This window comes from Simochromis diagramma, unplaced genomic scaffold (genome assembly GCF_900408965.1).
Source record: "Simochromis diagramma unplaced genomic scaffold, fSimDia1.1 OVJJ01000602.1, whole genome shotgun sequence".
Classification (NCBI taxonomy): Eukaryota; Metazoa; Chordata; class Actinopteri; order Cichliformes; family Cichlidae; genus Simochromis; species Simochromis diagramma.
The window spans coordinates 2937763-2963251 of record NW_024387040.1 but is presented as its reverse complement, the minus strand read 5'-3'; the positions used below and the strand labels follow the sequence as shown (position 1 = coordinate 2963251).

General features: G+C 39.7%; 4 protein-coding genes and 1 non-coding gene across 6 annotated transcripts; 2 read left to right on the top strand and 3 right to left on the bottom strand.

Moving 5' to 3' along the window:
* Positions 1–212: 212 nt before the first annotated feature.
* cct5 (chaperonin containing TCP1, subunit 5 (epsilon)) lies at positions 213–4206 on the top strand. The gene is made up of 11 exons (XM_040043987.1): positions 213–445; positions 831–891; positions 1083–1247; positions 1447–1645; positions 2112–2304; positions 2464–2613; positions 2745–2864; positions 3026–3211; positions 3298–3435; positions 3538–3718; positions 3894–4206. The coding sequence occupies exons 1-11, from the start codon at positions 341–343 to the stop codon at positions 4019–4021; spliced, it is 1626 nt and encodes a 541-aa protein (XP_039899921.1). The 5' UTR covers positions 213–340; the 3' UTR covers positions 4022–4206.
* An 84-nt stretch (positions 4207–4290) lies between these two features.
* cmbl (carboxymethylenebutenolidase homolog (Pseudomonas)) lies at positions 4291–6441 on the bottom strand. 2 transcript variants are annotated; one of them, XM_040043989.1, is made up of 6 exons: positions 6243–6441; positions 5727–5944; positions 5493–5600; positions 5248–5390; positions 5077–5168; positions 4291–4956 (listed from the first exon to the last, which is right to left on the bottom strand). In XM_040043989.1, exons 2-6 carry the CDS (start codon positions 5939–5941, stop codon positions 4777–4779), a joined length of 738 nt encoding a protein of 245 aa, XP_039899923.1. In that variant the 5' UTR covers positions 5942–5944; positions 6243–6441; the 3' UTR covers positions 4291–4776. The 2 variants fall into 2 exon arrangements, with proteins under 2 accessions (XP_039899923.1, XP_039899922.1); XM_040043988.1 differs by having other exon boundaries at positions 5727–5941.
* A 740-nt stretch (positions 6442–7181) lies between these two features.
* Positions 7182–7255, bottom strand: trnat-agu. The gene has a single exon. It is a non-coding gene; the product is annotated as a tRNA-Thr (tRNA).
* A 581-nt stretch (positions 7256–7836) lies between these two features.
* LOC120741466 (E3 ubiquitin-protein ligase MARCHF6-like) lies at positions 7837–24112 on the top strand. Its single transcript, XM_040044398.1, has 25 exons — positions 7837–8224; positions 8700–8799; positions 11859–11932; positions 12189–12332; positions 12823–12895; positions 13053–13221; positions 14228–14414; positions 15294–15355; positions 15465–15497; positions 15580–15631; positions 15758–15816; positions 15932–16012; positions 16205–16273; positions 16545–16619; positions 17702–17836; positions 17974–18194; positions 18446–18583; positions 18675–18897; positions 19771–19840; positions 19977–20158; positions 20442–20576; positions 20687–20776; positions 20992–21124; positions 23094–23229; positions 23538–24112. Exons 1-25 carry the CDS (start codon positions 8206–8208, stop codon positions 23623–23625), a joined length of 2748 nt encoding a protein of 915 aa, XP_039900332.1. The 5' UTR covers positions 7837–8205; the 3' UTR covers positions 23626–24112.
* Positions 23740–25353, bottom strand: LOC120741471 (arylamine N-acetyltransferase, pineal gland isozyme NAT-10-like). Its single transcript, XM_040044406.1, has one exon. It carries the CDS (start codon positions 25222–25224, stop codon positions 24364–24366), a length of 861 nt encoding a protein of 286 aa, XP_039900340.1. The 5' UTR covers positions 25225–25353; the 3' UTR covers positions 23740–24363.
* Positions 25354–25489: the final 136 nt, after the last annotated feature.

Here is a 25489-nt window from a genome sequence, read left to right as displayed (position 1 = left end):
CTGAGATTGAACGAGATCGGGCGAAACCATATTGTAAAAAAGTGTCTTTTTACTTTAATTCTTACAATATTCTAAGTGCGATGAGGCGATAATTAGTTTTTTTAGAATATGTATAAACTGTTTAAATTTCTTAATGCTATCTTATAAAGAAAGAGATTACAACTATGTTATAGGATACACTGAGCAGTACTTGGTTCCGCCCTCTCCGCCCGCGGAGCCTTCCAGAAGTCGCCGGCGGACCCGTGCGGCTCACAGCTTAGTCACACTCCAGATTTCTATTATTAAGACTCATTATTTCATTCTTTATATACTTAATACGTGACCCAATCCCTCCGTCAACATGTCCACTTTGGGGACACTGGCTTTCGATGAGTATGGAAGGCCTTTTATCATCATTAAAGACCAGGATAAGAAGACACGGTTAACGGGAATTGACGCATTGAAGGTACAATGGGCTAGCAAGCGCTACACAGCTTTTCGTTAGAAAGCTGCTATTTTATAGTTAATTTATTGAGTTGGGTATACAGATCTCGTATGACAGGTGGATTGCGATTACTAAGCACAGGTTCATCATGTAATCTTAAGTTGTTTGTGCAAGAGCATCTCTATAGCATTAGCCAAATAACTAGCCAGTCATGCTAATGGTGGGGCCCATGTGCTTTCTGTAATGCGTTTAGCCGGTAGGAGCTGCTGACAGGGTTGTGCCCACTTCTCTCATCGGTGATGCACAGAATTTTAGGTTTTGGGTTTTTCAGGCAAAGGGAAGTTCTACCTATCTTTGGAATAAAATAAAAACGTGTGCATGACTCGGAAATGTTTCTATTTTGCAGTCTCATATTATGGCAGCCAAGGCAGTCGCGTCAACGCTTAAAACGTCTTTGGGACCAAATGGTAAGTCTGAACCAGTGTAGTGTTGTCATACCAAACTGTCCAAACGGTTTGTCATTTTGAAAGTGAAGCCTTTGTGTTTGAAACTATATGTCATTATTGCTTTTAGTGAATTAGAGTTGGCCGTTAGAATACCGATTTTTAACACTTATTTCTCCTGTGCCTTTTTTTTTCTTTTTACTTTTTCCATGCAGGTCTTGATAAAATGATGGTTGACAGAGATGGAGAGGTAACTGTCACCAACGATGGCGCCACCATTCTCAGCATGATGGATGTGGACCACCAGATTGCCAAGCTTATGGTGGAGCTGTCAAAGTCCCAAGATGATGAGATTGGTGATGGAACCACTGGAGTTGTAGGTATGGAAAAGGAAGATGAGGATGGTTTTTTTTTTTTGTTTTGTTTTTTAAATAAAAAAAGAAATACAGACTTGGGACTACTTGGGAGAAGTTCTGATGCTCTCAATGTAGACTCTTCCATCGTATGAGGGAACTTTTATCTAAACTATGGTTGTAGATTGATTAGCTTTTGCATTTGCATCTTCTCTGTTGCCCTCAGTTCTGGCCGGAGCTCTGCTGGAACAGGCTGAGCAGCTGCTGGACCGTGGAATCCATCCCATCAGGATCTCTGACGGTTATGACCAGGCCGCACGTATCGCCACCGAGCAGTTGGACAAAATTGCTGAAACCTTCCCCTACGATCCCAACAATACAGAACCTCTCGTTCAAACAGCCATGACAACACTGGGATCCAAAGTGTAAGTCCCCCATACAAAATATTGTTGGGTTATTTCTTTTTGTTTATTAGTGTTATTTTTACTATTATGTTATAAGTAATACAATTAACAGTAATTATTTTGGACTAGTTTCCTCTGCTTGTCTACATTTCCAAATGCTCTTTTGACCTAGCTGGCACATCTTTTTCTACATTGTCATAGAGCAGATAATAACAACTGTCAGTAGAGAAATTTCCTGATTATTATTCTGTTTTTGAGTTAAGGAAGGGAAAAGATGTTGTTTCAATACATTTTGTTTAACAAAATCTCTAAAGTTCTTCCAGCATGGATGCAGAAATATTTTTGTTCATTTTAAATGAACCTGCACTTGTGTTTCTGTCAGAACTGACACAGACTTATCATCATGCAACAAATGCAAAACCTTTTTTCAGTGTTTTTGCAATAGCATTGTTACCACGCTTTATCTAAAGTTCTGTTTGTCTTTCAGCATCAACCGGTGCCACAGACAGATGGCAGAGATTGCAGTGAATGCCATCCTCACTGTGGCCGATATGGAGAGGAAGGATGTCGACTTCGAGCTCATCAAGATGGAAGGCAAGGTCGGAGGAAAGCTGGAGGACACACAGCTCATCAAGGGAGTCGTAGTCGACAAAGAGTTCAGCCACCCCCAGATGCCCAAGGTATGATCGATGGGAATTTGTAACACGATGTCATTGGCTGTCTGGTGTTTGATCAAAAAGAATCAAATCAGTTGAAAGTTTCTGGGGCAAAATAAATGTTTCTGTTCTGACCTCCATCTGTAAAATTTGATTAACAGCTTGTCCTTTGTTATTTCACAGGTTCTGAAAGATGCTAAAATTGCCATTCTTACCTGCCCGTTTGAGCCTCCTAAGCCCAAGACCAAGCATAAGCTGGATGTGACTTCTGTGGAAGACTACAAAGCTCTCCAGAAATATGAAAAAGAGAAATTTGAGGAGATGATCCAACAGGTTGGTACCCTCAGAGTCTGTTAACAACTGATGTTTAACCATTTCATTTATTGACTGATTAACATAGAAATCGCAGCCGCAAATAAGTATACACATATCGGCACACATGCTTATGGACACGTTTATTTTAGGTCAAAAGTAATGGGGCTAACTTGGCCATCTGCCAGTGGGGCTTTGATGATGAAGCCAACCATCTTCTGCTGCAAAATGACCTGCCTGCTGTGCGTTGGGTTGGAGGGCCTGAGATTGAGGTAAGACGAGATGCAAAATTACTCTTTAATCAAACACTTTTTTTTGTCCTTTGTCACTTTGATCAGTCAGGTATTTGCAACTTTTTGCCATATGTTACATCAAGTACAAAATATAAAGTGGAGTTTATGTTGAAGTGTCGATATCAATTGTTTGTCTGCAGTTGATAGCAATAGCTACAGGAGGCCGCATTGTCCCGAGGTTCTGTGAGCTGACACCGGAGAAGCTCGGCACAGCTGGTTTGGTGAAGGAGATCTCCTTCGGCACTACCAAGGATCACATGTTGGTTATCATGGAGTGCAAAAACACCAGAGCTGTGACCATTTTCATCCGTGGAGGCAACAAAATGGTGAGCCCAAAAGCAAATTCATAATTACATGTTTTGTTTTTTTTAATTATTATTCCAGTTTGATTAAGTGTCATCTTTCTTGATAGATCATCGAGGAGGCTAAGCGTGCTCTCCATGATGCTCTGTGCGTAATCCGCAATTTGGTCAAGGACAACAGAGTCGTGTACGGAGGTGGTGCTTCAGAGATCGCATGTGCCCTAGCTGTCAACCAGGCTGCAGACAAAGTAAGAGAAATTGCATCAGAGACTTTCTGACCTTAGCATTTACGATAAACATGATTGTGTTCCTGCTCGACTCTCATTGACATCTGTCAATTTCCTTTTCAGTGCCCATCATTGGAACAGTATGCCATGAGGGCTTTTGCTGATGCTTTAGAGGTAATCCCAATGGCACTGGCTGAGAACAGCGGGCTGAACCCCATCCAGACCATGACAGAGGTCAGAGCCAAACAAGTCAGAGAGAACAACCCATTCCTGGGCATTGACTGTTTACACAAAAACACCAATGGTAAGCAACCACCTGCTCTGCACATAATACACTGCAGTAGATACTGAACTAAACATGGCTTCAGTCTGGAAGTCTGGATTACCACCTTTGGAGATGACAGCACTGCACTTCAATGTTAAAGCACAATGATTTATTGAATTCTTTTTTTTTTTTCCTCCCTTCTTTCCCCCTGTAGACATGAAGCAACAGCATGTGATCGAGACCCTGATTGGCAAGAAGCAGCAGATCCTGCTCGCTACTCAGGTAGTCAAGATGATCCTGAAGATAGACGACATCCGAAGCCCCGGGGAGACAGAGGACTGAAGCCCTCCTGAACACGAGAAAGGCTCGGGCGCCCTCTTGAACAAATGCCGTTCTAGAGGTTTTCAGCACTTCCCCGAGCATCGTGTCCAAGCTGCACCACGAATCGCTATTTATAGTTGGATACAACATGTTCAAGCTGTTGTAGTACCAGAGTCACCATTAAAATGTTGGTCTGTTGAAATTTCCACACTTTTGCTTTCAAGTTCTTTATTTTCTTTCTTTATTTTTTTATTCAAGAAGATATAATTATGTAATGAATCCATGCACTCTTGAAATAGTTCATATTTATTGTTTATGATCTGAGATTAACAAAACAGTATACATATAGTTTTGATATAAGTTCTTATTTCACTAACAATAATATCATAATTTCCTAAACCCCTAAGATAACATGGAAGCTTTTTTCTGCTATGGCTTGGGGGGGGGGCTTTTTGCCTATATAAGTCAAAATTTTGCTTCAATATATCAACATTTTTAGTTAATACCTTTGAAGGTCTTTATTGTCAATATGGAGTTAGTAAGTTTCAAACCAAATTTGCAGTTAGATGTACAATAACCTGAAATTTTGATTTACGGATGGCAAAAAACAGTTGCTGATACAAGCTTCCATAAGACACAGGCATCAATATTCAGACAAAACCAACAGAAAGACTCATTATGAGCACCTCTTACAGATCGTCTTATAATGTTGTGATTAATTATTGTGGATATGATTATATAAAGCAGAGTTTTAAGGTGTTTCCTGGCATTCCCATTTACATGTACGTGTTGAGCCAGTTGAGCAGGTCTTTTCTGGCCTCCTGGATGTAGGGTTTGTCAGCGGGGTTGATGTCCTCTCGCTTGCGGTGAACAAATCCGTGAGTCTGACCAGGAAATATCTTCACCTGGTAGTCCACTTTACATTTCTCCTTCAAGTTGGCTTCAAGAGCACTCACCTGATGGGCAAAAATGATGTCAGCGCACATGTCATGGCAGAAATTCTGACATTTTTAAGTTAACGTTGTCTGCATACAAAAGTTGCTGCTAAAACTAATCGGTCCACAATTCACACTAACCTGGTCCAAAGGGATAACGCTGTCATTCTCTGCAAAGACGAACAGTGTTGGACTCTTCAGCTCATACCTGTCCTCTCTCTCTCTAACTATTCCTGCACAGGATCACATAAAACCATAACAAAAACATTTTCCATATACCATACCTCGTGTTCTGCTGTAACAATGGCGTACCATAAACAGACACTCCAGCTTTAATCTCTGGATACAGTAAGGCCAGGTAATGTGTGGCAACCCCTCCCCAGCAAAAGCCTACTACTCCGATATGTTTGGCTCCGCATTGATTCTTCAGGAACTTCAGCACTGCATCCACCTCTCTGAGAAGGAAAAGTTCAATTAGTGTGCGCTATCACACAAGGTCAGAAAGCTATCAGAGCTATGAGTAGCTGCTGCATTACGTAGTTCACGCGTTTGTTTACTTGTTAATAGCTGTCGGCTTCTTGTCCTGAAGCCACTCTTGAAAGTTGGACCAGTCTTTTGTTGGACTCCAAGGTTCCTTTCCAACAAAGAAGTCTGGACAAATGGCTCTGCTCACAATAAAACAACAGAAAAAGGAGGAATCAAAATCTCAGAAAATCACTGATTCTAGAAATCCTACATTCGCCTCAGGAATCTCAATCCAGTCTATCAATGAGTCAGTCACATAAACGCACATGTATCCATTAGCAGCAAGCATGTCAGCCATGTATCTGGTGTTGGGAAGCTGCCAACCGAATATGTCTTGAATGACAATAATAGCCTTGTCGGATGCAGTGGATGGTTTTACTACATAAGCTTTAAAGTGCTCTATCTGGACCTCCTGGCCGAGCGCTCCATACTCCATGCGATCACCAATATCGCAGGGACACGGCTTGGCTTCGTTTGCCATCTGCTGGCAGAGATGAAGACAGAAGCACAGAAAGTATTGGTAAAAAAAGGAGACAGTAAAACTGGGATGTATTAAAATTAAAAAAAAAAAACCCAAAAGAATAATGTCCCGTGTGCACACATGGACTCACTTGTGACATTTGCGCAACAAAGCATGACAAAGCAAAATACTTCCACATGCTTTGCTGCATAACTCTTTTCAGTTAACCGATTCCACCCCTTCTATATTTTTTCCATGTAAACTAATGAAATCCAACACTGGACAGAAAAATCCGTTTGCAAAGACGACGTGAGAAACATACCTTGCTGGTTTGCGAGTTTCTGCGTAGCTGCCTGGCTGAAAGTCAAAATCTTGATCTGCTTATAAAGAGGGGAGAGAGCTAGCAGTTGGACAAAGTTGAAATTCCTTTCCACTTTCAAAATAAAAGCGATAACACTTTTATGACTTTCTCCATGCATGATTTCTTTCTTTCTTTCTTTCTTTCTTTCTTTCATGCATGGTTACAGGGAATATTTTTACGCTGCAAACTGTATGCGTCCTATTTTTGAATGAAATCAGTTGAATTTAAACTGTATTTAATCTTTAAACAGGTGAGAAGTGACTATCTGAGGACAAACCTGGTATTGTTTTCACAGTATGTGTGTCTGTATATTTTTTCTTTCCTATCTCTGGCTTGCTTAAATGGGATAGGGTTTTGTTGTTTAGTGTTATTAATTGATAACGTATGTATGCAGAGAGTGTCAAACATAAGAATAGCATAGAATAGCATAGGATAGAAACATGAGCCCAGAATAACCCCGGAAACGACTCCAATCAGGCTGGTTTTGCATAGATTTGGGACTTTTTTCCTTGTTTTTTTGTTTGGGTTTTTTTTTTTTGTTGTTGTTGTTTTTTAACAAGAGACCCACATTAAAACAAAAATAAATGAACGAATGATTTTTTTTTTATGTAAAATGATGAAAATGTTCACTTTTGTAATCTGAGTTAATGATCTACCCTAACGTCTGTATTTTTACAGATTTATTTATTAATTCTGGAAAATTTCCTTCATTTCATTATTTTTAGCAGCAGGATGTGCTCATCACATTGAAAAACATAGACATATTGTTCTTTATCTTATGTTAATTAAGATTAAACGTGTAGTTAAATTTCTTGGCAGAAAGAGGAGCTAATCTGGTTCGGCCCGTTTAAGATTAAAGTGGACCAAGAAGTCAAATTAATTTGACGACCTTTTGCAAAAAGGCACCGCTGGGATTCGAACCCAGGATCTCCTGTTTACTAGACAGGCGCTTTAACCAACTAAGCCACGGCGCCGGTGCGTGGCAGATCGCGTATTGCTGTAGTGGCTGATTGACTGGTGTCGAGACTTCACATTTTAATTTTGTTATTGTTATTCTTGCTCTTTTTTTGATACGTGTACTTTTCTAATACAGAATATTGGTTTATAAGTACAGAAACATATAAAGAGAGCGAAATAAAGTTCCAAGATAAATGCTGAAGCTCATTTTTGTAGCGAATGATCAGTGTACAAGTATTGTGGTGACAAGTTTGACCACATATTTATACTTAAGTACAGCTCTTATCTGTTCGGAAAAACCTCCCAATAAAAATGTTTGTTCCTGTTGTTCCTGCAGAATTTAATGTTTAATAGTGACGTCTACTTGACACTTTTAGTTCTTATTTTCGAAATATTGCAGGTGCTCTTTCTCTCTCATTGTATGTAACTTTTAATTTTGCGTCTATCTTTTTTATTTCTTTGCATTTTTATTATTTAGTTTTATTTGAGTAAAATATTACACGAAATACAATCACGTGACGGTTGTTATGGTCGTTTCCCTGCCGTAAAACTCGAACCTCTGTAGGGAAGTAAAACTGTTATGACAGGAGCCAGAAGTGTCGTTGGCGCATGCGTTAGCAGGTTAAGCTAGCCATTTGTCTCCCAGGTTTAAACTGTCGTATGATCAACACCCTGAGATGTAGCGTTTACCCCCTGGTTTCTTGTGTTATATTAGACATACACAGTGAATTAGAAACCTTTGTGTACTGGCGAACATATACTGGACGCGAGAAAACACAGCGGAGCGAAGATTTACGTTTTAATCTGTGGGGAAACCATTTTATGATTGTCAATGCAATTGACCCATAAGGATATTGTCGTCTCGCTAGCTTAACTGAGCTAGCTAAACGATACTGTCCGTGTCGTGGATGGGTTCACGGTACAAATTAGTCGAATAACAGACGGTGACCGGTGCTTAGTGAGCAACATGGATACTGCTGAAGAAGGTAAATTTAAAAAAAAAAAAATGCCTCTAGTAGCTTATTTCTCATCAATAGCTAGCATTAGCTTCACAAGTGCATCACCTCGCCGACCGCTGAGCTGGCCTGCTAATGGTTAAACTTAGCTGGCTGGATGTAGCCAGCTAAGACGGGAGAAAACGGTGTTTTAAAGCACACGATGTTAGCATGTGGGGATAGTGCAATAAGTAGCGGGGAGCGTAGAAAGGACCAGAATTTACCAGTGATGTCATCAGTTTCCTGCTGTGCGCTCTGTTTACATAAGCCACGCTGCTGGTGCAAATATTTTTTTTAAATGTTGCTTTTAACTAAATATCCTCTATTACTGTGCATATATATGTATATATGACACCACATACACACCCTCTGACACTTGCTCTCGCGTCTGTTTTGCTAACCTTTGGCGAAGAGGATCAGACATTCATTGAAATTGAAACTGTTGTGTGTTTTTGTTTGTGTGTAGCGGATATTTGTCGCGTGTGCCGCTCTGAGGGGACCCCAGACAAACCCCTGTACCACCCTTGTGTCTGCACTGGCAGTATCAAGTTCATCCACCAGGAATGGTAAGTGTGTTAGGCTGTCTCTTCCTCTTTCTGTCAGCTTTCATTGTGACCTTGTGAAGAAGTAGTTCTCAGATCCTCCCAAGGAAAACTTTCTCTTTTTTATGTTAAACATTTAAAAGAAAAAAAAAATCATACAAACAGCACGGTAACCATGGTGTAACTAATTAGATTCAGAATGTTCACAGATGCTGCCTTAGTTACTGCAAGACAGTCATTTATTCTTACTTTTCCCATAACTTCTCTAGCCAAGGATGTCAAACATAAGGCCCGGGCCCCAGAATTGACCTGGCAAAGACTCTAATCCGGCCCACTAAAAGGCTTTGGAAACTGTGATTGAGTGCATAACTGGGAATTACTGTTGGATTGCCCTTCTTTTCTTCATATAAAGACTTCTCAGGGTTTGAACGTGTACCTAAATGTTTCACATTAATAGAAAGGGGAGTTTCGCTGGTCTGGCCCACTTAAGATTAAAGTGCACTGTATGTGGCCCATGGTGTAAAATGATTTTGACATCTTGGTTTTAAGCTAGGAAGTCTCCTGACTCACAACGTAAACAAGCGGTTGTGAAAGCTTCATTCAACCCAGTGTTGCTAAATCGATGTATTGCACATGATATAGCATTGTTCTTTCATCATTTTGTTCTTGTGTCAATAATAAATAGTTTTCAAAAGGCAGTTTTGTAATCAGATCATTCCAATATGGTGCGCACATTTGCCCTTGATTTGAAAATCAAAGTAATCTGGAAAATGAAATTTCCTTCCTTAGTTTAAGTTCTGTTTCTTGAGAACTTCCTGAAGCACAGGTTAGGCCCTCTCTGTAGTGGTAACAATATTGTATGGCAGTATACCATATTACAGGTCTTAGGTGAGAAATTTGCATTGTGAAAATTAAAGATGAAGGTATTTTGAAGTTTGTGAGTGTGTAGAAGAGCAAAGCAAAGACCAGACCTGGATTGTTTTGCGTTTTTTGAAAGTTTTGCTTAGATAAAATAGTTCTGTCCAGTGTAAACGCATGTTATTCTTAATGTTGTTGTACTGTAGGATTCGACTGATGGTAACTCCCTTTCATGACCCATATGCATATTAATAATAATGCTACATTTCAGTGTCCCAGTAAGCTGGAATGGTGTTATTATAGACAACATACTATACTATACAAACACAGATTGTTGTTAATTAGTGTGGATTTTACAATGAAATGTTTTTATTACCCCTCAGCTGGAAAAGACTGATATTGTCAGTCTGATACTGAAGTATATTAATACTGGGTATTGTTATTGTAAGAGCGCTTGAAATTGATACCTTGCATTTATTTACTAAAAAAAATGGAAGATTTCAACCACAAGGTCTAATAGGGCTGTGCGAAATGACCAAAATCTCATATCCCGATATAAGACATCTATTGTCCCAAGTAACGATATAAATCACAAAAATTTACCATTTTCTCTAAATTCTGTGAATTTCGGGGAGCTCCACAGCTCGAAGTGTTTCCAGCTGGGCGTCATGTACCTGGAGTCGACTGTTTTAACCGATGCATGAAACTATACATTTTTAGACATCAGTTGTAACGGTCACCGTTTTCTTTGTGAGTATTTATTACACGACGTGCTGCGGGGAAAAGCCTGTTCTACCGTTTGAGTCTAAGGTTTATTTTTTAGCACCTGGTGGCTCTTTATTGCTTTTCATCCGTAAATACTCTGCATACTCTTTCACGTGATTCAGTTTATTTTGAAACGTCTCAACAGGATCTTGAGCTTTATTGTGAAAGGTTTATATGGAAAATAAACAAGCGGACACGCGATGGTTTTACTGGCGCTTGTCTGTCTGTAGTGTGGTTATATTAAATATAGAATAGAATAGAATAGAATTCAACTTTATTGTCATTGCACATGCACAGGTACAGGGCAACGAAATGCAGTTTGCATCCATCCAGAAGTGCTTTAGTGATATAGATATATTACAATATATATTAGCAATAATATTATAAGATATAATAATATTATAATATTATAATAATATTATAAGCAATATTATATTATAAGAGAAAGAGAGAACTTTAAGACATTAATATAGCCACTACAGTGACCATCAAAACGATGAAAAAAATATTGCCCTAAACAGTTTATTTTACGACACCACGAAACAAACGATAGCGTAAAATGAAACGATAGATGGTTTTATATCGTCATCCGATATATATCATTATATCGAACAGCCCTAAAGTCTAAGGTCAAATTTTTCTGAAAATCTTGTGAATGCAATAACTCAAGAACAAAGTGACATTCAAAGTGATTTTATATTTGCATCTACTAAAAATCCTGAATGAGTTTAAATCTAGTTGACCATGATCGCAAGCTCAGAGTAAGTTTTCTGAAAATCTTGTGCATGTCATAACTTGAGGCCAAAGCAATGTAGGGTTTTTAAATTGATACCAGGTGTGTCTATAAGGAGTCTGAGAGGTAGCAAGTCTCACAGTGACAGATTCAGTAGTCCCAGCTGCACTTACATTTTCATTGCATCATATTGGTGGCAGTGTTACTACTATTGTAGCCATGGCAGTGGTATCATGAAAAGGTTATGTTGGGTCAACACTTCAGACCTTTGGAAGTGTCTGGACTTGGACTGTTCTTTAAATCTGCACCGTTGCAATCCTTTCTATTGGCAATTGAATTTATCTAACTTAATCCAAATATCTCAAACTGACCAAATCTGAAGACACCAATTAATAAAAATATTTTTTTATGGGTTATTTCAGGCTTAAAATGTCTTAAATGGGATTTTGAAAGGACTTCCTAAAAATCATGCCACTTTTTGGAACCAAAAATTGGCATGATTTACACTAGGCATTTCAGGCCCTGAAGGTTAAATAATACACATTCTCACAGTGGGAAAAATGTCTTATATTGGGACACACATAATACATTGGATGTAACAAATGAATATGTGTATGAAGCCGTTTTTCAATCCAGTCATTATTCATGTGCTCAAAATGTGAAAATAGAGCACAAATATTACATTGTTTTCATCAGTTTTCTTCATTCTTTAAATGTCATTTTACAGTTTGGTCCAGTGGCTGAAGCACAGCAGGAAGGAGTACTGTGAATTATGCAAGCACAGATTTGCTTTCACACCAAGTAAGTCCTTGTGACATTAACAGATAATCCATTAAAATGCATTTTGTAGCCGCAAGCCTCCAATTTAGCCTTACGGAGGGGGCCATATAAATTGTTGTTTGTTTGTTTTTTTGCATGTGAATTATTCATTAGTTGGTGCTGTTTTCATTTAGTGTTACAGAATAATCTAAATAGCTGCTATCAGCGAAAAAAGAAAATGACCAAGCACAAAAGATAATTTGACTCTGGTTCACTCTTTCCCGTCTGTCCTCTTCAGTCTACTCCCCAGACATGCCCTCACGTCTGCCCATCCAGGACATTTGTGCCGGCCTTCTTACCAGTGTGGGCACTGCCATTCGCTACTGGTTCCATTACACACTGGTGGCCTTTGCATGGCTTGGTGTTGTTCCTCTCACTGCATGTAAGTATCCACAGACATGAATACAAGGAGAAATTATCTTTAAAACCCCTTTAAAAAGGAAAAAATTGTCTAACATGTACAAGTTATTTATGAAATCATATTTTTGTTTTAACTTTTAGAAGTACTGTTATTTTAGTGTTGATGACCAACTTATTTAATAGATTTGGGAGCAAATATTCTTTATATGGTGACCCTCTAAATGTTTTTCCACATCTGCTGTATGTGGAAATGTCTGTGCACTTACACGCATTTACAAATTTCCCCTTTCTGGGGTGTTAAATACAGTCAAAGTAACATATAAGGTGTTCATGTTAGCTAATGTTAAAGAGCATTATAGGTTTAGTGTCACTACATACATAACAAGAAAGTGTGTTCTTTGTTCCAAAACATGTAAATCCCTCTCAGTACTTAATGTAAAAATGTAAGCCTGAACTATACAAATTTTCATACAATAGAAACGGGTAGATTTTAAATATGTTTTTTTCCCCAGGTCGCATCTATAAGTGTCTTTTTACCGGCTCTGTGAGCTCTCTTTTGACACTGCCGCTGGACATGCTCTCTACGTGAGTGATAATGCTTTTTATCATCAACTGTAGCACAAAATATGCAAAACCTGATGGAGATCAAGATTGTTAGCTTGTCTATTTTCTTTACTGGACAGTAGATGAGTAACAGAGGATCATTTTTATTGAATGTGTGCTATTGTTTTTATTCCTACAGGGAGAACCTGCTTGCAGATTGTCTACAGGGTTGCTTTGTGGTTACCTGCACCCTATGTGCATTTATTAGTCTGGTATGGCTCAGAGAACAGATAGTCCACGGTGGAGCCCCCCAGTGGTTAGAACAGCACCAGCCACCACAGCCCAATGCTGCCGGACAAGCCAATGAGGTACTTTGCTGGACTGATTACTAAATTAGATTCTTAACTGGATGGTATAATTGTGTTTCTTTGAGGTTTAAAATGACACAGTAAAAAAATCTGATTTATGTAATTCACTTAACTGCAAATTAAAAACATGAGCTATTTAAATGCTAACCAGAATAACATGCTGCATGCACCTTACACATTTATGACAATGTGTGTAATTACCATACCACATCCTGCTGTAGCAAATGAATCTCCTGCTAATTATCCAACTCATAATCAACTTAAATTATAGTGGTGGGACAGGTCATTGAAAGTAAATAGAAGCAAATGAGTAAATGTTTTTACTGTGTTTGGGTGGTTTTTTTTAAACCCCCAGCTGTAAAAGGTTGATGGGATATTGTCGTCACCCTGTTGTCACATGTGGGTGAGTGTTTTGGAAACCCAAGTTTGTGATTACAATAAGTTGAGTACTAGATGACATAGGATTTGGAAATTCATATCATAAGTGCAGCTACTAAAAATCTCAACCTCAACATCAGGGGTCAAGTTTTTAAAAACATTTGTGAATCCAATAACTGGACAAGAAAGTGAACTAGCATTTTCAAATACCCTATCTTAGATGCATCCACTAAAAACCTCAGGATGAATTTGACTCCTGGTGTCAAGGTCAAGTTATCTGAATATCCTGGGAATGCAACAAGTTGAGAACAAGGAGACGTAGGATTTTGAAATTCAAACCATAGGTGCAAATATCAACATCTCAAAAAAAGTTCAAGTCCGGTGACCTTGAACTCAAGGTCAGAGGTTGAGAATCACCTAGAATTGTCAAATTTATATGATGGGTACATTTACTAGTAGGTGGAGGGGTGGCACTGGCAGCTGCTAGTATTTTTATTTTCCTTCAGTTACACACATTGTGGTTGATTGTGTTATAGATAATTAATATACTAGACAACATATTGTGATTTCATTACATGATAAGTTACTCTGTTTTTTGAAGTTATGCCCCGTGTTCCCTCTCCCCCAGGCACAAGCTGCAGGTCAGGCAGCAGCTGGTGATCCCCCTGCGGCCCAGCCAGCACCTGCTGATCCTCTAGCCCAGAATGAGGCAGAGCCCGAGCCTCCTGACGCCCCCCAAGAGCAAGGCGATGATCCAGAGCTGGAAGAGGAGGCAGCAGCTGCTGAAGATGCAGACCCCAACAATGGTGCACAAGGTGGGACTTTATTATTTCTTTACTTAACTTAAGATGTATGCATTTTTTTCAGCTAATTAAAATTATATATTGCAAAAAGTGATTCTTTGTTAAAGTAGATTTAACTGTCAGATACATCAGTTCTTAAGTTGTAAAGTTTCATGAATGCAAAATACAAATAATTTCACAAATGAAAATAGAAATCCTCTCCGACAGCCCGACAACCAAAAGCATGTTTAGTAATGGAGTAAGAGGTTTTTGCATTTTTCAAACAGCAGGTTTATGGAAATGCCACTAAACAAACCCAAGAGCAGGAGCACTGCCATTACAGCATACAAATGGGTCCCAAAGTGGCCTCATTTGTTTGACGGTTTGCCAAAGCATCACAGTTGATTTGGGAACAATATAACATTATGTCAATTTTTTGCCCCATAGCCTTGAAATCACACTCATTTGTTCAGCTTTGTTAATGGACTGATTTTTGCATCAAGCTAAGCAGAAAACGCTGAAAATAAATTGCTATTGTATTATACATTACTCTAGCTGTTGGCTGTCACTACAGCTAAATAAATTGCACAGAAAAAGCCTGACAGTAGCACAATGTTCATGTCAAACTAACAGATTTTCCCAGAGCAACATCAATAACGTAACAATAACTGTTTCAGCAGAGCGGGGAAAACATTGCTTTTCGTTTACTGTTTGCAACAAAAGCAGGACAACAAGGAAAAAATGTACCACCGCAGAATGATTTGCCTGAGTAAACACATGATTTTGTTATTCTTTGACTATGTCTGACATGTAGGGAGATAAACTGATTGTTTTTATATCGATTATGTTTCAAGTTGCTGACTGTTTTTTATTAGTCTACAAGGCGTTTTTTGTCTTTATCTGTCTGTGTAGATGACATGAATTGGAATGCTTTGGAGTGGGACAGAGCAGCAGAGGAGCTCACCTGGGAAAGGGTAACTGCTGCATAACATTCACAATCTCCAGGCACCTATTTATTAGTATGTAGCTGTTGTCTTGTCTCTTTTCATATTTATACACAAACTATTTCAATTTTCCAAACAGATGCTTGGCCTGGATGGTTCACTGGTATTTTTGGTAAGTCCTAACCTAAATAGATTTCTCTAAATAAATATTACCTTCTGAAACTCAAGTAAAGATTGGTGTCTTTGTCTTGTAGGAGCACGTGTTTTGGGTGGTGTCTCTCAACACACTGTTCATCCTGGTCTTTGGTGAGTAAACTGAAACAACGATGTAGCATAACCATGATCATAATAGTCCTTTTTCTGACATCAAAATGAATCCACCGTATAACTAATACAGTAATAAAAATGTCTTCTTTTTTCCCTTTCATTTAGCATTTTGTCCGTATCACATCGGCCACTTCTCTGTTGTTGGTCTTGGCTTCGAAGAATATGTGAGAAAATGCTTCTGTCACTTTATAATACAATTGCATGTTCCTTGATAATATCTTTAATTTTCTGATTACAACTTTGTTTTTGTTTTTTGTTTTTTTTGTTTTGTTTTTTTAGGTCCAGGCTTCTCATTTTGAGGGCTTAATCACAACAATCGTTGGCTACATACTGCTAGCAATGACTCTCATCCTGTGTCATGTATCCTTCCATCTAAGTTCATAAAAAGCCCTGATGATGCCTAATCCAAACCTATTCTATCAGTCTGGTGCATGCAGGCTGTAAAATAAAAAAATAAAAAAATAAAAAAGTATGAGAAAGGGAACATGAGGTAATTCAGGTCTGTGCAAATAAGAATATATGTGCAGTATTGATCCTTAATGGCTGTTTTAGGGACTGGCTGCTCTGGTCAGTTTCCAGCGCTCCCGGCGTCTCCTTGGAGTCTGCTACATTGTTGTCAAGGTAACATTGACTGCATTTTTTTTTTCTTTGTGTTAGTCATGTTGACGCTGGCGTTTTCACTCTCTTAGTATCTAAGATTTTGTTTGCAATCATACAATAAAGCTAGCTCTAGCCATTGAATAGGTCCCTGGATTGTTATAACACACAAGTGCAGAACTTCTGTATTAAGTATTTCATGTATCACTACTTGTCACAGAGGTTTTTTTAGTCTTTTTTTGTGTTTACATTTAATGTTAACTGATACTGACAGCAGCCTTTTCTATCCTCACAGGTCTCTCTGCTGGTTGTTGTGGAGATAGGTGTTTTTCCATTGATCTGCGGATGGTGGCTTGACATCTGCTCTTTAGTAAGAGACAAATTCTTTTCATCACGTTTTCACTACATCTCTGTTGCTCTTGGACTTTTTGTTTTAATTAAACTGATTGAGTATTTTAGCCTGGGGGTCCATACTCTAATTAACGTACTTGGCAGATGTGATCGTTAAGTCTGATGTTTTATAGTGATAAATGCGTAAGTTTTCTTCTATCTAAAAGCGTTTTCCGAGCACCAGTGACTGAATATATCTTGTTCCCTGTGAAATTTCAGTGAATACTCCTATTTTATTCCATTTTCATACATTTTGCCAAATGAGAGGGATGGCTAATACCCCGCAGAGGCTCTGTCACAACACCTTTGAAGTGGCTTTCAGCAGGCCTGCTCAGCACACAGACAAAGCCAGATGCTTTAGCTCACCCAGTTCATACATTCATCAGTGCACACAAAAACAGAGAACAGACTGGTTTGGAGGACTGGGGAGTGAGAGAGTACCAAACGCCTCTATGCTGTGGCTGTCACTCTCTTTGTTTGTCAGAGAGTTTGTTTGTGCTAACACTTACTAGAACAAAGTCTCTCTCTACCACAACATTGGCTTGCATAGTACTTATCCAAATCATAACACGGCAGTTAATATATATTTTTTTTTCCTGATCCTGTTTTCCAAAGCCAAACAACCTTCCTCACAACAGGTGGCGCAGCTTACACAGCAGAAGGGAACCATGTCTCATCTGCTCTGCAGCTGTTCGCCTGTGAAACAAATTAATTGGCCCTGAAAATGGCCAGTGTGGTGTAAGCAGCTCTTATCGCTTTGCAGTCAAAAGCAGAAAGTTTCACATTTTGTATTTACAAGCGAATTTGGTTTCCGTTTCAATGCAGTTTATCTGCAGTGTATATATCTACATCTAAACTATTTGTCCTATGTTAGCCTAAAACGTAAACATTATGGTTCAGTGCAAACATGCAAAAAAATCTTTCTTAGCTTTTATATAGCAGAGGGTGAATCCTTTAAAGTATTTACATTTAGAAAAACATGAAGTTTAGAGCAGCTTTTGAGCAAAAACGGGTGATCAAAGCATCATCTTAGACCCTGCTTTTATTTGATTCATCCTGCAGGAGATGTTTGACGCCTCGCTGAAAGACAGAGAAATGAGCTTCAAATCAGCACCTGGTACTACCATGTTCCTGCACTGGCTGGTGGGAATGGTCTATGTCTTCTACTTTGCATCTTTCATCCTCCTGCTGAGAGAGGTAAGAAAAACAGACTCTCAAATGCATTCAGTTAGGGAAACAAGGACTGTGAGTGCTTCAGGTTAATTTTTCAGATGATAGTAAAGAGGAAAAAAGTCTCCGGTGCTCTAAATCATTCCACCTTCTGCCTCCATTAGGTGTTGAGACCTGGAGTGCTCTGGTTTCTGAGGAACCTCAATGATCCAGATTTTAACCCAGTGCAGGAGATGATTCACTTGCCCATCTACAGACACCTGAGGCGGTTCATCCTGTCTGTGGTTGTGTTCGGCTCAATTGTCTTGCTCATGCTGTGGCTTCCCATCAAGCTCATTAAACTATTGCTGCCCACCTTCCTTCCCTACAATGTCATGCTCTATAGGTAAGCAGCGTACATAACAAAGATATAGTTTACTTATTAATAATCTGTGTGAAACCTGCTGGCCTGAAATGATCTGAGAAACCACTTCCTGTTCATACCAAAGTGGAAGTATCACCACATGTGAAAAAGCAAGATTTGCAGTTACAAATCCACTTGAGCTTATGCTGTTTGACACTTAAAATAATATAAAAATGTTTAGTCTGGTGTTTGTTAGATAAATGTCTGTTTCTTTGTCACTTCTTTCCTCTCAGTGACGCTCCTGTCAGTGAGCTGTCTTTGGAGCTGTTACTGCTTCAGGTTGTGCTTCCAGCTCTACTGGAGCAGGGACACACTCGCCAGTGGCTCAAAGGCCTGGTCAGAGCCTGGACAGTCAGCGCAGGATATTTACTGTAAGCCAAGTTTGAATACACACCCGAGGCAATGATATTTCCTTATATACTGACCGTCTGTAACTGTGTCACCACTTTGTGTTGTCTCCAGAGACCTCCACTCCTACCTCCTTGGCGAACAAGAGGACAATGAAGCCAACCAGCCCGTGAACAACAACAACAATAACAACCCTCCGCATGTTCATCACAACAACAATAACAACCCGGCACCAGCTGTTGGTGAAGGGCTACATGCAGCCCATCAGGCCATCCTGCAGCAAGGGGGACCAGTGGGTTTCCAGCCCTACCACCGACCTCTTCGCTTCCCTTTAAGGGTGAGAAAGGCTTTTTTCATATATGTCTTTAAGGAGTGCACTTTACAGATAGATGTGTAGGGAAGACCAGGATACTGTGGTTCTTAAACTAAACAGCTTTTAGAGATATGAATGGACAGCCATCTTTGACCATGTCTTTGAGTGTAGTCTGTAGTGCTCTAGCATGTCTTTTAGTTTCACTGACAAAGTTGACTGACGTCCAGGTTTCTTCTCATGCATGAATGTGATATAATAATTGAAGGGCTCTTTGTGACTTTCCAGTGGGTTTTTTCCCCCCCCCAGATTTCTGATGTTTGTGCCGTTTTAGTGACCACAATAATGCAGAACTATTGCCAGCTGCCAAAGCATCTGTGTTTTTTCCCTTGCTCTTATTTGTATCGCACCCACAGACATGTTCATTTGAAATAAAGAAAAAAGGTTGTCTTTAACACTGGAACCCTGAGAGGTTGTTAGTTTTTATTCAAATTACAAGTAAGATTTGACAAAGCAAACCCCCAAACATGCAAGATGTAGTTTTACATATGATTTATATTATTTAATTAAGGGTCATAGTCCTCCACGCTTTAGAACAAAGATAGAGGCTATTTTTACAGATAAAACAAGTCTTAAAATAAAGATGCGTCTCCTGTAATTTGTGGTTTCTGAGTCAAATTTTGAAATCAGCCAACGCCCTAGCAACCATTTACTGCCCATCTGAGCCTGCACAACTCTGTCATTATGATCTTCATCTTTCATGTTAAACACCCTAATCTCTGAGATTCTGTTTATACTAGCCTTAGCTTATGCAACCGGAGTCTGTAAAATAGAGCTTTGACTTTGCAGCATGTCCCATCTTGTAGCTTTTAAACTGAAATGTGTCCCCTTTTCCCCCAGATTGTGCTGCTTATAGCTTTCATGTGCATCACTCTGCTGGTGGCTAGTTTGGTGTGCTTAACCCTACCAGGTGAGATGTGGTACTTTTCATATACACAAACACATCATTGTGTATATGAAAAGTACAGTTCTTTTTACGGGCAAACATAGAGTTGCTGTGGTCAACTTTTTTTCCTCACTGTTTTGTTTTGTTTGTTTTTTTACAGTATTCACTGGCCGCTGGCTGATGTCTTTCTGGACAGGAAATTCCAAAATCCACGAGCTGTACACAGCAGCATGTGGTCTGTATGTCTGCTGGCTTTCTATCCGCGGGGTCACTGTTCTGCTGGCGTGGATGCCACAGGGACGCACTGTTATTGTACACAAAGTCCAGGAGTGGACACTCATGGTGAGCATCAGTGAGCTGACTGGGTTGTTGGCAAACTTCGAAGTTGGGCAGCAGAGGGTTGTACTAATTGGTTGCTCCCTTTCCAGCTTTGACACTGTGTTTTTGTTAAATGGATGTAACTGAGAATGAGCTCTCATTAGCTGTTATCCTAAATTACCAACTTGTTCATTGAAGTAGCATTCCCAGCAGATTAACCTTTATAGTGCCGTATATGTTTCCTTATCTGCAAGTGGCATCTCTTAATGATTTTTTTTTTTTTCAATACCCTAATTTGCTTCTGTAGATCCTGAAGACCCTTGTTGTGGCTCTGCTGGTCGCTGGAGTCATTCCTTTGCTACTGGGCCTGCTGTTTGAATTAGTCATCGTGGCTCCGCTCAGGGTACCCTTAGACCAAACACCCCTTTTCTATCCCTGGCAGGTAAGGATTGTATGCATTTGTGTTTCTTTTCCCTAATGGGATCTTGGAGGTTACTAAATAGAGCTTAAGGAGTTCTCACACTTATGTTCATCCATTGAACTTGTCTGCAGGATTGGGCTCTCGGGGTTCTTCATGCCAAAATTATTGCTGCCATCACTCTCATGGGCCCTCAGTGGTGGCTGAAGACTGTTATTGAGCAGGTTGGTACTGGACACACCAAATATCCAACTGATACACAGTAAACATTTTTACAAACGATCAGACTCTTGACTACATAACTTTGAAAGGGTTTTATTCTGTTGACTCACAGTGTGTAGTTTGCTAGTCTGTCTTCCCTATCTCTGTCATGTCTGTTTCTTGGAGATGAATTAAATTAACTGTTTAGTACGTTATAAAGTGTAAACTCTTTCTCTAGGTTTATGCAAATGGAATTCGCAACATTGATCTCCAGTTCATCATCCGTAAACTGGCAGCTCCTGTCATTTCAGTCCTGCTGTTGTCTTTATGTGTGCCATATGTGATTGCTGCCGGGGTGGTACCGGCTGTAGGTGAGTATCTCTCTGCATATGGATCTTAAGGCGTCACTTGAAGAGTTTCCTAACCAAAATAGGACTTTCTCATTGACAATATACGGCACATTGCAGTCTTAGTGGCAAAAGAAATGGAAATTACTAATGGTTTCCTCTAGATTTAAGCTTTTTGTGAGTTCAGCAATAAACCAGAGGGGGAAAAATGTTTTAAAGGATGAAATTATAACCTCCGCACTCTGTCTCACTTCCCATTATTTTCTAAAATCACAATATTTCGGTCCAACCGACCATCATCGGTTACAAAAAACGATGTGTACAGTCGTGGCCAAAAGGTTTTGTCAATGACACAAATATTAGTTTTCGCAAAGTTTGCTGCTTCAGTGATTCTGTGACGTATTGAAGTATAGTTGCAAGCACTTCATAAGTTTCAAAGGCTTTTTTTGACAATTACATCACGTTTATGCAAAGAGTCAATATTTGTAGTATTGGCCTTTCTTTTTCAAGACCTCTGCAATTTGTCCTGGCGTGCTGTCAATCAACTTCTGGGCCAAGGCCGACGATGGCAACCCATTCTTTCATAATCAATGCTTGGAGTTCGTTTGTCCACCCGCCTCTTGAGGATTGACCACAAATTCTCAATTGGATTAAGGTCTGGGGAGTTTCCTGGCAATAGACCCAAAATTTCAGTGTTTTGTTCCCAGCACCACTTAGTTATCACTTTGGCCTCATGGCACCGTGCTCCATCATGCTGGAAAAGGCATTGTTCTTCACCAAACTGTCCTTGGATAGTTGGAAGAAATTGCTGTCGGAGGATGTTTTGGTTTGGCGAAATTGTGAGTGACCCCACTCTCTTGAATGAGAAGCAGCCCCACAGATGAATGGTCTCAGGACATGGTAGCCTCACTTATTTTTTCTCCAGGCTTTTTTCCAGACTTGCACTCACACTTGCCTGCTGCCATTCCTGAGCAAGCTCTGCACTGGTTGCACTCCAATCCTGCAGCTGAATCATCTTTAGGAGACGGTCCTGGAGCTTGCTGGACTTTCTTGGGCACCCTGAAGCCTTCTTCACAACAATTGAACCTCTTTCCTGAAGTTCTTGATGATCCGATAAACGGTTGATTTAGGTGCAATCTTAATAGCAACAACATCCTTGCCTGTGAAGCCCTTTTTATGCAACACAATGATGGCTGCATGGGTTTTTTTTGTTTTGTTTCTGTTTTCTTTTTTGCAGGTAACCATGGTTAACAGGAAGAACAATGATTTCAAGCATCACCCTCCTTTTAACACATCCAGTCTGCTATTCTAACTTAATAGTCAAGACATAAAGATCTCAAGTTCTGTGCTCATCAACATTCTCACCTGAGTTAACTAGAAGATTGAAATGATCTCTGCAGGGTCTTTTATGGCAGCAATGAAATGCAGTGGAAATGTTTTTGGGGGTTAAGTTTGTTTTCTTGGCAAAGAAGGACTTTTCATAACATTCAGAGTATATGGAAACTGCTGTCATAAAAACGGAAGGAGCAAACTTTGTGAAAACCATTACTTGTGTCATTCTCAAAACGTATGGCCACCACTGTACACAATCACTCACACACAATAATATGTTCTCTCCCATTCATCAAGTAGAATTCAATCATCCAATCAGGGAACACTTTACACATTTTTACACATGGATGCTATCAATTAGATAATGAAACTAATAAATACACTGGTTTTGTAATAAAAGCCTCGCCCAAAAAAGTGGAAGATTGTGACCTACCTTCTGATTTGTTTGGGCACTGAACTGGTGATAAATCTGCCACTTGGACTTGTTATTGGAGATGTACCGTCACTAGGTAATAATTCTAATATAGTTAACACCTAATTTAACATAACAGGTGTCCCCAAAATATCACATTTCTTCTCATCTTGATGGAGTTAATGATAGGAATAATGGGAACTCTTGAAAAATCATATAACTGAATACAATTATGCTTTGTTTTTGCAGGCGTTACCCCAGAGATGGAGATTCTAATGCAGAGGAGAATCTACCCCTTCCTCTTGATGGTCGTCTCACTTATCGGCATCCTCTCCTTTCAGATCCGACAGTTTAAACGTCTTTATGAACACATCAAGAACGACAAGTACGAAACTTTCAGCACTGATCAGTCTGGAGAAAGCAGCATGTTTTGTTTTTGTTTTTGGTTTTTTTTAATAAGTTTGTCTTATATTGACAACCTCCCCCCCTTTTTCTTTTTCAAATGTATATTTCGGTGCATCATTATAAAAACAAACTGCAGATTTAATATAGGAGGTTAAACACGTTGTTCAGACTTTTTGCTGTAGTTGGATATTTTTGGATTATTGTTTCATACTGTGTGTGTAGCCTTCAAATTAGAGTTAAGTCCATAAAAATGAATAGTAATAATGCTGTAATAATCTGTTTTTGCAGGTACCTGGTCGGCCAGAGGCTTGTCAACTACGAACGCAAAGCTGGCAGAGGAAGCTCAATCCCACCCTCCAACCCTGTCGTAGAATAAATATTTGTGTCACATGATGCCATGTTTGTTTTTTTTGTTTGGTTTTTTTGAACCCATGACCCTGCGCACATCTCGTCCAGCCCATGGCCTGTCTGCTTTTTTGTTGGTTTTTTTGGGGGGGTGGAGGGTTCAGCTCAACCCTCAGACTGTAATCCTTGAAATCACCTGTGATTATTGCTGGACTTTATGGGTGTTATTCAAATTCATTTCATCAAAGTCAGGATGGGAAAACTTAGTGTAATAACTGGACAGCTGAGTAATCCCCTCAAACAAACAGAATAGGCAGGAGCATTAAAGTTTTCATTTGAAGCCCAACATCTGTATTGAGATTCATGCCTTGCTTTATAAAGTGCTGCCTGATTTAAATGTACATGTGTAAATACTTTGGAAGGAGACTTTGTCTTAAAGGACCGATGTGGATTAATGCAATGACCATTGTACATCTTAAAAGTGTATGTATAATTTATTAAATCAGAATGACAGTTTATTTTCTGTTGCATCTTTTCTCACGGCAGATCAGTGTCTGCGATTGATTAACAAGTAGATCTGGGTTTTAACAGAGGTAGAGACTTTTCTAACTTAAAGGTTAAAATAATGTATAAATTGCTTTGTTCAGACCTCAGTGATTAGATGGATTTAAAAACAAAAGCCATTGGACCTAATCTTAGAGTATTCATACATTTTGTTGTTATGGAGCCATAAGAGGTATGAATTTATCCCATATAACTGTGCGTATGTTTAATATGTGATTAGAGGTGGTGTGATTTTCTCATCCTTTGCTATGAGCGTGGAATTAAGTACAATTCCAAACTTTTCCTTTAGAACACCAGGAATCTCTTCATCTTTAAGTTCTGTGATGGTTTCCACCACATGCCTGTTCTCTTCTGTTGGGAATGTGATGGTGATCAATCTGTGGCCTATATAGGTGAGCCTCCCGCCAGGTCTCAGAACAGTGCAGAGGGACTTGCAGAAGAAGATGGAGCTGGGGGAGGTCTGGTGGTATTGGCACATCTCAGTGAAGTCCTCCTTACTCCGACGTTTAAGGGTGAACTTGTAGATCTCTTTCCAGTCTCCATCTACTCCTCTGTTTTCTTCCTCTTGCCACTCCACAAAATGCATCTCCAGGTCCTTCCTGATCCGGTACACTCGGTGGCTCTGCTCCTGGGGGTCTTCAGTGTCCAGTGACAGCGGGACACTGAAACCGGGAACCCCGAACCCGACGTCACACAGCCATCGCCGGCCCTCAAGTTCAACCAGTAGGATGAAATGGTCGAAAGGTGGCCCGTAGCAACCCGTGAACCTGTTCTTCACCTGGCCTGAGAGTATAGTCACCTGGAAGCCCAGTTCGGTCAGCAGCCAGCGAAAGAGGCTGTTGTTCTCATAGCAGAAGCCTCCTCGGCGATGGTTCACGATCTTGTCGTACAGAAGGGGGAGGTCGAGCTGGACTCGACCCCCGCTGTGCACCGTGAGGTCCTCAAACGGCACCGACAGGAGGTGGCAGGTGTGCAACGTCCGCATCACCTCCAGGCTGGGCTCCGCGGGGCCCGTAAACCCGATGCGAGCTAAATATTTCCCCAAGTCCATTTCCACGGAAGTCATTTTCGCTTCTGGTTATGGCGTTTCTATATACTTAAAGCAGGTTTATTCCCGTGTTTCACTTTGTGTTTCAGTCCGGCTGTGAGCAATATGGCGTATTCAAGGAAGTTCAATGCCTACTTTAAAAAAAAAAATAAAAAAAAACTTACGAAAAACTTAGTAAAATCCAACCTAAATAAAACTCACTGCTTTTTATTTCAAAATGCATTTGAAAAAAAAAAAACACCAATGAATCAGAAATGTGTTAGTGTTATGAGTGTTTTTTAAA